The 13,493-nt window shown below is 41.2% G+C and overlaps 1 protein-coding gene across 12 annotated transcripts in view; it reads left to right on the top strand.

The window, feature by feature from the left end:
* Positions 1–13,493, top strand: part of ENOX1 (ecto-NOX disulfide-thiol exchanger 1) — a 549,328-nt gene that overhangs the window by 429,781 nt on the left and 106,054 nt on the right. For all 12 annotated transcript variants that reach the window (XM_075918965.2, XM_089775466.1, XM_014574205.4 and 9 more), the window contains one exon: positions 1,082–1,294. In XM_075918965.2, coding sequence (XP_075775080.1) covers positions 1,082–1,294 — 213 coding nt within the window. The remainder of the gene's footprint in view (positions 1–1,081; positions 1,295–13,493) is intronic.

The raw sequence follows: 13,493 nt of genomic DNA, 5'->3' as shown, positions 1-13,493 counted from the left end.
GTATTTCCAAAGTTAACAAGCTAGTGTTGTCCACAAAATCACCTGGCTTCATGAAGTTCCTTTATTGTGTAATCAGATTTTAAGACTAGGCATGCTATCATGTATAGAAACCATTAGAGGCTATTTTCTATTGGCTATATTGTAATTAAAATAAGCACTATGCTGTAGAGGTGGAATCGTAGTTTTGTTGAAGTCACTGGCAAAACTCCCACTGATTTCAGTGGGATCTGGTTTTCATCCTAGCTCAGAGGTCATCAACCCAGTGGTTTCTGAGCTGAATCAAAGCTATTTCAGAATATATAAAATATATAAAAAACTTCTTTCAAGGTTTACATCATGAGAGTGAACTAATTGCTGATGTATGTGTGTCAGGAAGAACTGGTAGGTGGAACAAGAGTGGGACAGGAAAAGAGATGACCCCCATTTTTTTTCCTTCTCAGTGGCCACAAAACAAGTGAAAGAGAATGAGGGTATGATATCGTCATGAGTGGAAGCAAAGTCCCAACACATACACAACACAATGCAAAAATAGGACATTGTAATGCTTTATTTTGTGGATTTCTGAGTATCTCTCAAATGCAAAATGTCTATCCCCAGCTGGTAGAGGTTGAATCCAGCTGTTGTAGGTGACAGCATGGTTCAGTGAATCGGGAGCTGAACTAAAAGACCTGAAACATAGGGTTTACTCGTAAATCTGCTACCGACCTGCTGCACGACAGCAGGCAAATCAATTGCACCTCTCTGGATCTTAGGTCCCCAAAGTTTAATACATCTAGCACCTCACCTTCCCCCTCCCTTCACTACCCATTTCTTTAATGCGTGTGAAAATTCAGGACACTTTTTTTTTCAAGAAAGTGATTATAACAACTGGAAGAACAGGCTTTGGACGACAATTTATGAAGATTCATATGAAAGTATCAGCTCCCAGATGTGATGGAACAATAAACCTCAAAAGTATAACCCAAAAGCATACAGTGTAAGCACAACTGATGAGGATTTTAATGTGGCACAGAGCAGACATTGTAATCCTTTATGGGGTATTTTTATCCATAATTTAAAATCTGTGGTTTGACTGTTCTAGATGACAGCAAATTTTCAGAGGCCATCACGGTGCTGCTTACATGGATTGAGCGAGGCGAGGTGAATCGTCGCTCCGCAAATCAATTCTATTCAATGGTGCAGTCAGCAAATAGTCATGTTCGCCGACTTATGAATGAGAAAGCGACTCATGAGCAAGAAATGGAACAAGCCAAGGAGAGTTTTAAAAATGCCTTAACAGGGATCCTCACTCAATGTAAGTAACTCTTTTTTTTGTCAGTGTTGTTGTACTGATTGTAGTAGTGGTGGTGTGTTTTGTGTGTTCAGGGGTAAGTAGTTACGATAAAGTCACATTCTACTTCATATCCTATTTCATATGCTATAGCAATTTGGAGGAACAAGGACCATTCCTAAGAGCTTATTTCTCAAGGTGAGCAAAGTTTCAGTAGTTTTTCCATTAATAGACGAGGCATACTGTAGGATCCATAATGTTTCAGGAAACTGACCAGACAAAAGTATCTCTAATATGGAACAGAGAAAGATCATGCTTTTTCTGGAGTGCCATGATCTCTTATCTGTGTGCTGAAGAGACAAGGAAGTCTAGTTATCCTTAATACCTACAGAATAGAAAACAATCAGAGCATATTTTTGGATTCAGGTTAGGTAAAAATAAGATACAGAAATGAACAAAATTCAGGACATTTATTAATAGTTGTCGTGGCTACCCTCATACCAAAACAACTCTCTGCACTACTGTTGGTCCATTTATTTTCTGCCAGGTAAAGCATCTTAAATATTGAGTACTGGCAATTTTTCCCTTTATGGAAATATAATTAATGATATTACCTTAATGGGGTTCCGTCATAAAACAATAATCAGGATACTTGTCCAGGGACTTTTAAAACAGTTGTACCTTATTTATGCAGAATTTTAATATATGTAATGTAGCCCCACAGTATTGTTTTTTGATTCATCCAGTCCATCTGCACCCAATCCACATGGAAAATGGGAATCCAATTATCCCACATTCCTCAAATAGCTGATCTTATAATATCCTTTAGTCACAAAGATGCATCCTGTTTAACCATATAAAACAAACAAATGCGAAAATTTATCAGTCTGAGACCAATATGCATGTTGCACTTTTGTGTCTTATTGTGCCTTTGGTGTTTACATAAAAATTAACTATATGCACGATAAATTTTCTGGGATCATCCAATAAAAGCCATGCTAAAAGATGGGAGTTATTATCTGAGCTCATGTGTGTGGAGGAAGAGTTCAATTAATACCCATAGTACTGTAGATAGGGGAGATAGTGACTGAAAAACATGTGTGAAGAAAAAGAATGTAAGCACCACCATTACCATGTCGTTCTTTCACAGCAAGTTTTCAAACCTTACATATACAACAGCCAAGTCTAGTATTTAAAAATGCCTTCCTCAGAACTGTTAAAAAATCACCTATTGTGAGCACGTTAGTTAAATCCATCTAAATAATCCGATTTGTCACCAACTGTTGTGGAACATCTGTCACTAGAAATCTGAGAGCCTTGTACTTTCAGTCTATGTCTACATTACAAACTTTGTTCAGTGCAAATTGTGTTGTCATAAATCCCTCATAATTAGTGTATCACTTGTGTGCTTGGCTCCTTGCATTGCCAGTGCACATACTCACCAGCAGTGCTTCTGTCGGTGCACAGTGCAATGCACCATATATAGGTGTCCCAGTGTGTAACCTGTCCCTCCTCCCCCTCCATTCAGAACACTATCTTTTGAGAAGTTTGGCAATGCATGGTGGTGCAGAAATGGGTCATGAAACGGTCATGACTGTAAGCAAGGGATCAGCTTCCCAGTGTGCAATTGTCTCCATCACATATTATCATCTATATGCCATAATTTCAGTGCCTCTCTTCAAAATCCCACAAACCCATGCAGCTGTCCTCGCTGTTCACGGAGCCTGAAGAGCTCTGCACTATGGTTGTGAGCACTGCAAGCACAGAACACACGATCATTTGACAGTTGCAGAACCACATCAGCAGAGGACATGACAATTTTTGGAAGACAGATTGCTGTAGGACATAGCAAGAACCAGTTCAAGGTTGTTGGGGGTACAGCAGCTGCAGATGGTGAAGTGTTGTTTATGGGCCCAAGAAGTGACCACTGCCTGTTGGGATACCAGAACTTTCAGAGGCACAGGGGAATCATTTTGGCATTGGAAAATTCACTGTGTCAGCTTTCATCACACAAGTGTGCAGGGCCATTAATTGTCTCCTGTTATGCACGACTGTGACTCTCAGCAGTGTGCAGGATGTAGTGAACAGAATTGCAGTAGTATGGTTCCGGAATTGCTGTGGCAAAATAGAAGCCATGCATATCCCTATTTTGAAAGACCATCTTTATACAGCATAACATCTAGGCTATGTATACACTGCGCAAAAAATATGCAAATGAGGCAAAGCGTGGAGTATTGCTGTGCCTCATTTGCACAATGAATGAGGCTCTGTTTACATGGCTCCTTTTTGTGCAAAAAATCCCTCTTGCACAAGAGCCATTCTTCCTGAAAAAAAGAGGAAGAATGGCTCTTGTGCAAAATTGCTCAGGGTATATCTGCACTGCAATGTAAGGTTAGGGTTACTGGCTCTGAAGTGAGCTGACCCATATTAGTGAACCCTAGATCTGAGTGTTATGTACGAATTTTCTGATCTGTGGTTGGATCCATGGCTCTGACATTCACACTGAAGGACACATATCGAAGTCAAAGTAATGATACCCCAGAATCCTCAGACCCCCACATGCCTGAAATGTGACTGCTTGAGTCTTAGTAAGGTGGTGCCCTATGGAAAAACTTTACTAACTAGGCTAACACTGACCTGTGCTGCTGCCGTTTGCCTGGATGGGGGACAGTGGTTTCTGTATTCAATAAAGTAGACTACAGATAGTTGGGATAGAGAGGACTAATAGGGAAATTCTCCCATGGAACTGTGGGATTCTTCTGGATGACTCCCAGAAACTGAGTCAAGAGGGACAGAGAAAAGCCACTACAATGAAAAGCAATAGGGCTTGGATACTAACGTCCTGCTTAACTTGACCTCATAACCTCCAGCCCTCCAAAGTCCTGGGACCATGGGTCTGAACTCTGGGACAGAGTAATTGCAGGGTAGAGGCAAGGGGGATTAGCTTGACCATGGTCTGAAGCACAGGTTACATTGCAGTGTAGACATACTCTTAGACACATTTGAAAATTCTACTACTATTTATAGTCTGTAAGTTGCCTGGTATAAGATTGATTCTAATTAGCAATAACAATATAATTATACAGTTAATAATAATAGCCAAAGATTTAGGAACATAATACTCTTTGTAACTCATTGGAAAATGTCTTCATTAGAGCTAGTAAAACATTCATATTGAAAAAGGAATTTTGATAATAAATCAAATGGATATTATTTGCAATTATTATTCTCTTGTGCAGCATGCCGTAGTGTTCTTGATCATTGGTTGAAAATGTGTATGGCATTAGGGAGGGCATTTGTGGCAGGAGGGGCGGGGGGGATTAATATGGGGCTTAGAGATGTGGATAAAAAAGAACTTTATGTTTTAATTCTCTTTCGAAGAATTAAAAGTAACCATAGAATTAACATGTAAATTTGTATTTTGCCTTAGACAAATAAATACAGTGCTTATGAAATTAGATCCTCTGGTTGGATGTGGCCATTTTACATTACCCCAGTGATGTGGTTTGCCCACAAAACCTATGAATATGGGCCTAGGAGAATTACCTAGTATAAAGCTGATTCAGCAACAACACACAGCCAGCACACAAGTACAGGTATGCCACACAGCATCCTTGCCACTATTGTAGTGAGGAAAGAGGTTGTGATTAATGAAAAGAGGTCATAGTTGGAACATGCCTGCAACGTGCTGATACTGGGTTAGGATTCCAGCCTGTTACGGTCATTAATGTGCTAGAAGGAGGCAGAGCCTAGAGCAGTACTAAGACAGTACAAGTGAGAACTATAATACAAATGTGGTCATAGAATGGTAGTCCTTAAGTGTGTTCCACACATGCCCACCATTTGTTCGACTCTGGACTCAAGCAGTGGCCATGAGCCCACACACATGTAGGCTATGTCTAGACTGGCCCCTTCTTCGGAAGAGGCATGCTAATTTCGAACTTTGGAATAGGGAAATCCGCGGGGGATTTAAGTATCCCCCCCCGGGATTTAAATAAACATGGCCGCCACTTTTTTTCCGGCTTGGGGAAAAGCCGGAAAAGAGCGTCCAGACTGGCGCGATCCTCCGGAATAAAGCCCTATTCCGGAGGATCTCTTATTCCTACTTCAAAGTTCGAAATTAGCATGCCTCTTCCGAAGAAGGGGCCAGTCTAGACGTAGCCGTACAGTAAATCTCCTTGTCCTTCTGAGAAAGGGGTACAAGAGGCAGTGTGGTCAATGCCCCCTCAGTCCCTTCTTACTGCTGCATGGCCCGACTCAGAGTGCAGTGTCCTCTCTTTCTTCAGTTTTTAGAGAATATATAACTAAAATGTATAGCTATTCTTTTAGCTTAACACGGTTCTAGTTTTAGTGTAGGCAGTGCAGCTTTTGCTTCCTGGACCAGGGAATCCTTCCCATTCCCAGACTTCAAAAACTGTTTCTCCTGCCTCAGATCATTCTCCATCGGCAATGAACACCAACTCTGCCTCGCTGTCTGGGAGAGACGCACATTTCAACAAAGTGCAGCATTTGTCACTCCTTTCTACTGAGAAGTCACAAAACACATGATCTTCACCTTAGAAAATACTCAATGGAGAAGGTCATGAAGGAGACTCCCTGTAAATTGGTCTCATCAAACAGGTAGCGCTTCTCCAGTTATGTGCTCAGGAGCAGCACCTTCACTAAGCCCCAAGACTTTTCCTTCAGGGTTTCCCATGAAAGCAAGGGATATTCTTATGGGCACAAGGACAGATCCCCATCAAAGACTGTCCATGAGAGATGTTCTCTTTTCCTGAACACATTGAGGTTGCATGTGCTCTGATGTGCAGACCCTGAGGAACCACTTCGACAAAAAAACCTCCAGGCTGGAGGGTAAAGGATCCTCCAGTTCTGTTGGTGATCCCAGTATTGAGACACAAAAATGGTCATCCCCCAGTCCTATCCACAAGTGTGTCTGGACTGTGCTGTATCAACTTTTCCACTCAGAGATTGCACCATGTCTAGGGATGTGCCAGTAACATTGGTGCTGACCATTGAAACCTTCCTGACTCTGGGATGCACAGAAACTTATGCAGCACTGAGGATATCTTCCTTCCCTACCTGTAGTATCTCTTATTCTCTGGCCCAGCTCTTCTGAGGGATTTTATTGCACTGGAAGATCACACTGTTTCCATGGCTCAGGAATCATCTCACTTACCACCATCGCGTAGGATTGCCTCAGAACCACTGTTTTGGATTCATAAGAATCTAACACGCCAATGCCTCCTTCAGCTCCCTGAAGAGAGCAGAGCCTGGGCAGGCACTTCAGGATTCTTGGTTGCTACTCTCATGGACACAACCTCATTAGGGACCAATGGTCCTCATGCGCTGTGGCCACCTAAAACTGTTTGCCCCTTGTTTTGACTCAGCAAGGCCTGTGGGATCACTATATAAAATGCCCAGGAACCATCCAAGAGTCCTTCCATTTTTCTCTTTTGCATCAACAACTACTTCTGTTTGGGTACGTCTAGACTACATGCCTCTGTCGCCAGAGGCATGTAGATTAGGCTACCAGACATAGTAAAATGAAGTGGCAATTTAAATAATCGCCACTTCATTTAAATTTACATGGCTGCTGCGCTGAGCCGACAAACAGCTGATTAGCTGTTTGTCGGCTCAGCGCGATAGTCTGGACATGCAGGTGGTAACATCAAAGGTATTTGTCGACCACCCAGGTAAACCTCATCCCAGGAGGCATACCTGGGTGGTCGACAAATACCTTTGATGTCGACACCCGCGCGTCCAGACTATCGCGCTGAGCTGACAAACAGCTAGACTTGTGTATGAAGAGGAGGAGGAGGAGGAGGATGTCAAACCAGAATTGCAGGTACTGATGGTTTTGATAGGAATCTCCTTTTCCTCCGATGAGGCTGTCTCTTCTTCTTCCCTAACTCCACCAGATGGCCATAGACAATGCCAGGATTACTATGAAGAGTGGCTAACAATCTCCAAACATCCCTGAAAGAAGTCCAGTACCCACGGCACAAACTGTTGGATGTTCTGTAGTCTCAGGGCCAAGTTAGATGGCCCTTCTACTTAATGAGATTTCACTGGGACCAGCAAGATTAGTCTGTCACATCCCAGCATTTTGTGCCCTCACATGTAGGAAGAGAGCCGGGAGCTGCTATCTCACCCAGCAAAGGGAGCCAAATTTCTTTTCTTCCATCTTGCTCCAGACTCTGTGGTGGTACGAAATAGATCTCTATCTCCACCCTGTCAGACAAGGGTTCCAAAAGACTGTTTTTATGGGGGGGGGGGGGGGAAAGGTCTTCTCCACAGGCTTTCAATTCTACATCACCAATTACCAGGCTCTGCTAGCCATGACTGAGTTCAATAACTACTCTAGGCTAGTGGTCTTTCAGGTCTAATGTCCCCCTGACAATAGACATTCCTTTCACTTCTAGAAGTGAGCAAACTGGTGGTAAAAATTACCCCTTCGGTTGCAGATCATGCAGCAGATTCACCATCCAGAGGCTTAGTCATTGGTATTATTAGAATGGGGGATTCTTGGCTGCAATACTCAGGCTTCCTTATGGAAGAGCAGCATACTCTCCAAGACCTTCCCTTTAACAAGTTGAACCTCTTTAATGAGAAAACTGATTATTCTCTTTATTCATTAAAAGGTTTGGGATATATTCTCCATTCCCTGGGGAGCTAGGCACTTGCCTGAAGAGGAAACCCCAAAGGCAGACCTATAAACCAAGACTTTCTCTTCTTCCTCCTCCTCCTCTTCCTTGTGCTTTGTTTTTCCAGGCCTCCACACAAGTGAGAGAAGATGCAGAAGTCCCACTTTTCAGTCCCTTCTATCACCATGACCACAACTCATTCCCAGCTCATGGCTAGGAGCCACTTTTGACATCCTAGTCAAGACCCACTTACCATCTGTGATGCCACATTCCCTTCCTTTGGTCACCTTTGGGGGCCATCTTACCCTCTCTCTAAACTGGAAGCTAGTCATGACTAACAGTTAGGTATTGGAGATTTTCCTTCAGGGATATTCCAAATAGTTCCTCTCCTTCCTTCCTCACAAACACCCTTCTAGCTCTCCCTTTGGATACCACTTTTACAAGGTGATTCTTCAATAGGAAGAATACCTATTACACTGAGGGGCAATAGAACATATCATGCCTCAGTATCAAGGGGGACATTTCTAGTCCCTGTATTTCCTAGTACCCAAAAAAGGTGGAGGGTGAAGTCCCATTCTGGATCTTCAGCAACTCAACATGTTCATTCAGAACTCAAGATTCAGGAAGGTTATGCTGACATCAATAATCCTCTCTCCTTGATAAGGCAGGTGTTTAACGAATCTCTACATGAAAGATGTACATTTTCATATAGACATTCTCCCCTCCTACCAGAGATTCCTATGGTTTATGGTGGCCTGGGAGCACTTCCAATTCTAAGTGCTCCTCTTTGGACTGGCAACAGGACCCAGCGTGTTTATGGAAGTTTACTCTGTGTCGGCAGCTCAGATGATTCATCAGCACCCCATTGCCTTTCCATACCTGGGTGACTGGCTCCTGGTAGAATGCCCTCAATGGTTAGGTTAGGTTAGCCATTCAAGTCCTCATCCAAAGTCTCTCAGCCTTTGTGTGAAAAAAGAAAAATTCATTTTATTTCCCACCAGTTCAATAATCTCTACCGAGGCAACATTGAACTGTGTTTCCACAAGAACCTTCCTTTCCACAGAAAGTCTTCAAATGACGTGCAACCTGATTTCTTTGATTTCCTTCAGAATGAAGATTACAGTGTGGATGTGCTTATTGCTGCTAGGTAATATGGTAGGGTATCCCCTTGTCTATTCCCACTTCCAGTGTGGCCCCCAAGGTTGTCACTGAATTTCACCTTAAGCTGCATATTCACTTACCTGTCTTTCTTTCCAACCACCCAAACTTCTCCTGAAGAGATTTCACTGGTCTGTATTATCTAGAGGTGGAAATGACCTATTAATCTTCTAGTCACTCTCTCCATCTTGCTACCAATGCAAGATTATTTTTTTACTATATTTTCCAATCTGTTGTCCAATCTATGTGGTGTTCCACTTTCGAGATACCTTTCAGGATTAGCTTCCTATTTCTAATTTGATTCTTTACAATGTGTAATGAGAGACTGAAAGGGTATTTTTGGGGGAAGGGTATCCTATAGTTTTTTTACCTTTGAAATACTGTATGTCAGATTTGATCTTCTCTGGCCATTCCCAGGGATGTTCTGTATATATTAAAGGATTTATATTGTTAGTACTCTCACATTTTAATTGAAGGGGAATAGAATGTCCTTTCTCAATGAAATGTTGATGTTAACAAAGACCTGAATTGCTAATGTGAAAAAACAAGCAAAAAAATCCACAACCAAATTTAAATAAAATCTTTTCAAGCCTTCTTGTATAATAAAAATGGAATGAGCCCTATTTTTGGTTTTTCTCTTTTTAGATTACCTTTAAAATGTGCTCCATTATTTTACCCAGAACAGAAGTGAGACTCATGCAACTCTGGTTACTGGGATGACTAACTTTCTTACTTGTTTTTTTAATATCAGTATTGCAATAACTTTCTCTAACAATCCAGTATCTCAATAGTATTTTCCATAACTTTTCAGAAATAGAGTCAGTTTCACTATAAATGCAATAGGTTTGCTAATTAAGTGTCAGGATGTAGATCAGGGCTACTCAACATGTAGCCCACAGCCCGCATGCAGCCCACGGCCTGTTTGTTTGCAGCCCGCAGTGCGGTTTGGGTTTACACGGGGCTCAGCATGCAGCCCACGGGTGGGATCCTTTGAACATGGCCTCCACAGAGAACATACTCCACAACGGCGAGTCAATATAATGGTCTTCTGTTGATATGCGTTTTAGTAGTTACATTCCTGGACTATCATTGCTCATTAAAAGTGCTGTCATATGGGTGGAAATCAGGTAAATATTGCACATTATTAATATAATCAGAACTGGATTAAATGGGGCCTGTGTGTTGTGTAGTCTTGCCTTAATCTTTGTATTCATGCCCATCAGTGTGAAAGAAGCTATTTGCATGTATATTTGCATGTATATGCAACCACATTTAAATTGTGGCCCTCGGCATGTGCTGTGAGTATCATTGTGGTCCTTGGGGCTTCCAAAGTTGAGTAGACCAGATATAGATCATCTGGACTTTTTTCTAAATATTAATTTTTTCCAAGTATTCCCTTAATTGCTCTCTATTGGTAGCTATTTTTAAAAAGGTTTCTCTTAATTGCCCCATCTTCTTTATTCTTTTTGCTAAAGACTAATTTAAAAAATGGGAGCTAGCTATTTCAGTAACTTTAAAGTCATCATTAAGCTCTTCCAGGAAGGGATGGTCTCATATGAAATGTTTGCATAGTGCCTAGCACAATGGGGCCTGGTGTCCTTAGGTGCTAATGGAATACAAATAAAAAATTAATCATTAATATAATTATCCTCTGGTACTTCTTTTTTCTTTGATTTATTTGTAAGAGACCTTTATGATCAGCCCCTTTGGCTAGCATATTAATTCAGCATTTTGTTTGTTTGATTTTTTTCTAATTAATTTTTAGTTAGCCTTAACTGGGTCTCTTACATATAGATATTTTGAAAAATGTTTTGCCCAAAATGCTGTTGTGATGGCAGATGACCTATTAAAGGATGAAAGTCTCCATGCAAGTTTTTGTCCTGTATTGTTTTTCATTGCCATATTTTTCTTTCTTCATTTTTCATTATACCCATAGTCTCCACCCCAGTCTTTTCTAATGGCCTCTTGCTTTGTGTTTCATCTGTATTAAGAGTCCTTTGTTTCTCCAGTACTGTGTCATTTTAGCCTCCATTAAAGCCATTGATTTAAGTGGCATCAGGATTTTTCCAATAAGGCTTCTCACTATTATTGTTGTGTATTGCTTTGCTGACATAGAACCTAAATACAGTGTGGACATGAAGTGGCGAGTGAGGATAATAAGGAACTGGAGCAGCGAGTTACACCAGTGAGGTGGAGTGAATATTTTGAGAAGTGGGGCACACTTCATGATGGCTGCACTTATAAACCTTGATTTAATTTGTTGTTTATAAATAAAAGACCCTACAAATATTACTGACTGACATGCGTACTGCTTTCACTGGGAACACGCACATTAGGGAGCTCTGATTGGGCCCAAAAGTTGTAGAGTTTTTGATTATTATAAAGATGGGGTGGTGTGAGCAGGGCAGAAATGTGAGAGCAAAGTAGAAGAAGAAGGAAAGATGGAGATGTAGCGGAAACTAGGATACAAAAGGGGGAGGGTAAGAATGGAGGCAGCAAAGTAGAAAAGCACAATGGGCAGGGGAGTATATGATATAAGAAATGGGGACTTGAAGGGGTTTGAGCAAAATGGGGGGAAGCAAATAATTATAGAATTAGAACTTAGAAAATATGTTTTGATTGACTTTTTGGCTGACAAGTGAGGCCCTGTCCTTTTCCCTCAGCAAAGGAAACAGTCTTATACTTAAAACAAATGTAGCCCTCCTGGTCTTCATTCAGAAGAAGGAGCCTCATAAAGCTGTCATGTTCTATTGCTCTGGCATATTGTTATTTCAGTAGAGTCCCTTTGCATACTGGAACCTGTCAGAGCCTAGGCACATTTATGATGCCTCTTTCTCTCTCAAGACCTCCTCGTGGAGCTCTTTCCTGATGTGATAAAAACACAAAAATACTCATGATGGCCTGGACTACCTACTGCACTATTCCTAAATCTTCCAATCACAAAAAAACCACATCAGTCCCAATCACCAGGGAGAATAGCTAATTGCATTCAGTACAGGAGGGAGAGCAGAAAATACAGTTAACATGATCAAGACATTAGCACCACAGATTTTTTCTTTGTAAAATATTTGTTTCTGTGATGCCAGCATACCACGCAAGCTTTTCTCCATACACAACGTCGGCATTAACAGAGACGGTACTGTGCATCTTTGCCTCCTTTACTGTATCACACTGACCTAATCTCAGGTTCCATTTTGCTGAGAAATGATATATACGTGTAGTGGTCTTGTTAAGTTCAAGTGATTTATTGCATGGCAGTGTGCCAAAGCCCTTTGTTACACTGAGCTGCCAGTTTCTTCACTGTAAATTAAACCACATTTCACATTTTAAAAGATTTTCAATTTTTTTGGACAGATTTCGTAGCAATCCCTTGTAGGACATAGTGAGCTCTGTTTAATTTGAGTACATTTTGTTGTTTTGCTATATAGCAAGAAGTGTTGCTACATTTCTAGAAGTGAGCGTTGTTTAATTATTAATATAAGTGCTTGGAACAAGTCACTGTGCATGTTTTTTTGTGGAATCTGAGGCATATGGAAGTTTCACTACTCCCAGGATGTTCCCTCTTTAATTCTTTCTCATCCTGTTTCTTGGTAAGATTAAAACAAGTCCCCAGAACTGCAACCAATGATCAGAGTCATAGTTTGACTTCTGTATTTGGGGATGCAGCTCCTGCCAGGCCAATGGGGCCATGCATAGTGGTGAGATTCCATGCCTGCCTGAGGCCCTCTCTTTGTTGCCCCAAATTAGGACCATGTCAATGACAGTGAATTAGAAATGTATCTTGAGAAGGGAAGGAATTCGAATTTCTGTTGAGAAGAAAAGGAAAGATGGAATGGATAAAAGCACTTAGAATGGTTTTTTTTTTTTTTTTTTGGTCCACTTATATGAGGTAATTGAGGCCATGTCTATACTAAATGGAGCATCTATGCAGAAGAGGTCAATCTTCCAGCATTTTATTTAGTGTGTCTGGTAAGAATCCACTAAATCAAATGCTGAGGGCACCCTCATCAACTCTGGAACTCCTCACAGTCGTGAGGCATAAGGGAAATAGACATGAGAGTTTTTCCTATCTATCTCCCCACTGAGAGGCCACTGGAGAAATTTAGCTTAAGGTAAGTTGACCCCAGCTATATTATTTATGTAGCTGCAGTTGCTTATCTTAAGCCGATCTTCTGGTTTAGTATAGACCTGCCCTCAGGTAATATAACTGCCAGTCACCCATCCATCTTAACAACCAACATTACAACATTGACTAATACAAAATGGATCAGTGGACAATCAGGAGGGAGTTTTCAGGGTCAGATTTTGTTAAATCTAACTATTTTTGTAAGTGTGGACCCCACTGGAGTTTTGTGTCCTTATCTCAGCACTATATTTCAGGAAACGTGGACAAAATTGAGAAATTCCTGAGCAGAGCAATA

This window comes from Pelodiscus sinensis, chromosome 1 (assembly GCF_052426305.1).
Source record: "Pelodiscus sinensis isolate ZL-2025 chromosome 1, ASM5242630v1, whole genome shotgun sequence".
Lineage (NCBI taxonomy): Eukaryota > Metazoa > Chordata > Testudines > Trionychidae > Pelodiscus > Pelodiscus sinensis.
This window is presented reverse-complemented; position numbering and strand designations above follow the sequence as displayed.